Here is a 2566-nt window from a genome sequence, read left to right as displayed (position 1 = left end):
TTGTTATACTTGAGATTCTAAAAATATATGCTCTTATTTATTTAGTCATTAGAATACCAATGTAAGATTAAGACTATTGTGAATTTTTAACCCTCGAAAATTGAAGAAAATTTTATAAAACACTTTAAAGTCAAATTTAAACTTCATCCTTGTAAATATTCAAAGCAGATAATTTATCAACGGATTGTATATATATACTCCGGTATTATAAGGCAACTGTAAACGTTTTAAATCTGTGAACTAGTAAAGTTTGACGATGAGCAACCAACTACAATATTTAGAGCTACAATAAAGTAATGTAGGATTGAATCCTACCGTAAATATATGGTTTTTATTGTTTATATTTCATAAAATGCAGATAAAATTTAATAACAATAAAAAATTAATAATATGAATTTCATGCTAATAACTCTTGGATAAAAAATAATAATTAATTTTCATTTGTCAATTTTTAAAGTGGAAAATGTTAAGCAATAACTGATTTGACTATTTATTATTGCAAATTTTGAAAAACTACAGAAAATAAATTTAATTTTCAAGTTTCTTAGACTGTAGCTAAACTCGGCGCTTCATTACACGAAGTGTCGGTCCATGAGCGCAGTCAACTCGTGCACACCGATAATCAGGCGATCATTCCACCAGCCAATTCTCTTTCCTCAGCTTCTTCATCCGTTAGCTCGTTTATAATTCAAGAGCCGGGCACTGCCTTGGTCTGCAGTTCAACTGCGCCATCTTGACCGGCTGCTTTGTAACCTCCGCCTCATTTGCACGGTGTCAGCATAGCTGTTGCCGAGTTTCGTACGAGGCTGCGTGGCTCTTTCTGCTGTTCCCGGGGAGTCCGCGGTCTTGCAATCGAACAGACGCCCATTGACGCCACCACGCTTTCAGCACTAGCCTGAATGCACAGGTATTACCAACAAAAACACTTCAAAAATCAGAATTAAATTGAAAACAGTCAAAAATTACCGCATTTTATCACTGTCTGTAAAATGAAGGCAATCACTGCAAACTAGAATACAAACATCAAATCATCTTCAGAACTGTTTATGTGCATAAAATCCGCTTCACTGATAATTGCTGGGCTTCAGCTAGTATTTGAGTATTCGAGTATTTAAATTCTCAAAATTGGTTTATGCGTTTGATTGAGTTGGGGTGAGTCAAATAAGAATATCAAGCAGCGTGCAGATGAAGATAGTCGCAGAGATTTAGTGATTTGCATTTCTCAATTTACTTATCACTTTATGTCAAAACCAACGATCTTAAGCACGCATTTTTTTCCTTTATGCACCATATATGTGTAACAACCCTTGCTATACGGCGGCGTTGCTCATTGCAGGTCCGGCTGAGGTAGACGCGGAGCCGCGGCAATAAAACCTCCCACCCCGCCCAGTTCAAAGACGCCGCCGGCGAGGACCGCGGGTGGCTTTTGGCGACAGACCCTCGTGACCCTACACGTCGGTACCTAATTAGCCATTGTTCGGCCATTGTTTAACATGCGTTTGGTCATTGATCCGAGGGCATGCCGGTCGCTGATGATCCGGTGGGGCAGCGGATCAAAGACCCCGCGTAACAAGCCGCTGATTTATAGAAGGGCCGCAAGCCAAGGGACTGTCAGCAAGGCAATAGAGGATCAAATTTCAGTTTACTCATTACGGTGCCCCCTGCGGCGAAAGCCTTCTATATATTGGAGTGGCAAAGAGCGAGAAATATCTTTCCAGAGCGAGAGCGCTGACCGACGTGTGGACAAGTTGTACGAGTAGAAGCGTGCTCCGAGGATGTCGACAAGGAGACGAGACCGAGCGAGCGAGAATGAACAAGCACACAGCGACGGCGGACGAACTGGCGCGGACCCGGACGCAGATCCTCTGGCCCCACCCGGCGGGTCGTTACAATGGGTGCCTGTCCTGTAAATAACGCCATCGGTGTACCAGGGTGCTTACTATTGTCCTCCCTCGGCTTTTAGTCCGGATATGGACTCTGTTGAGTGGTTGGAGAGGCTGGAAGACTTTTTCTGCGTCAGCTTGGTTCCGCCCTCTGACCACGGCGTGGGTCGCTCGCTACCTGCTGAGCGACTCAGTTCCGCCGCGAGCTCTACCCGGCGGGACAATCAAAGGAGATCTCCTTCGAGGAGTTCAAGAAGCGATTGGTGGGCACGTATGGCCCGTATGAATCTACTGGGCTTCTGATCGATCGGTTCCACGCCCTGCATCCTCGCGAGGGTCTGCCATCATTCTCTATGCCCAGTAGGTATCAAATGTTGTACGCTTAACCCGTGTGTCTAATTTTGACCTCGTGGCTGATTCGCCGGGATTTCAATTTCGATTCAAGTTTCTATGAATTAGTGGCTGCAGGATACAGCTGATATTGTTAAGATTGTATAATGGTCAATTCACTATGCGCGCTGACGATTGCCTCCACCGCACTCTTAAAACATACAATAGTTCTCCACTTTAGTATATCAATTTGTCCAACCGTCGAAGACTAGGATGTCAATGAGTTTCACTCTTCCAGACGCAGCACACACCCACTCCCACGTGGTCAATACCACTTAATACAATATCTCTCT

General features: G+C 43.9%; 2 protein-coding genes across 2 annotated transcripts; one reads left to right on the top strand and one right to left on the bottom strand.

Moving 5' to 3' along the window:
* Positions 1–760: 760 nt before the first annotated feature.
* Tsp_02323 (hypothetical protein) lies at positions 761–1485 on the bottom strand. The gene is made up of 2 exons (XM_003378081.1): positions 1306–1485; positions 761–895 (listed from the first exon to the last, which is right to left on the bottom strand). Exons 1-2 carry the CDS (start codon positions 1483–1485, stop codon positions 761–763), a joined length of 315 nt encoding a protein of 104 aa, XP_003378129.1.
* An 8-nt stretch (positions 1486–1493) lies between these two features.
* On the top strand, positions 1494–2146 carry Tsp_02324a (small nuclear ribonucleoprotein F; the record flags this gene model as incomplete). The annotated part of the gene is made up of 2 exons (XM_003378080.1): positions 1494–1750; positions 1932–2146. Coding segments are annotated over exons 1-2 (472 nt in total), but the record flags the coding sequence as incomplete, so codon positions are not given.
* Positions 2147–2566: the final 420 nt, after the last annotated feature.

This window comes from Trichinella spiralis, assembly GCF_000181795.1.
Source record: "Trichinella spiralis strain ISS 195 chromosome Unknown Scfld4, whole genome shotgun sequence".
Taxonomy (NCBI): Eukaryota; Metazoa; Nematoda; class Enoplea; order Trichinellida; family Trichinellidae; genus Trichinella; species Trichinella spiralis.
The sequence above is the reverse complement of the archived record's forward strand: the minus strand, read 5'-3'. Positions and strand labels throughout refer to the sequence as shown.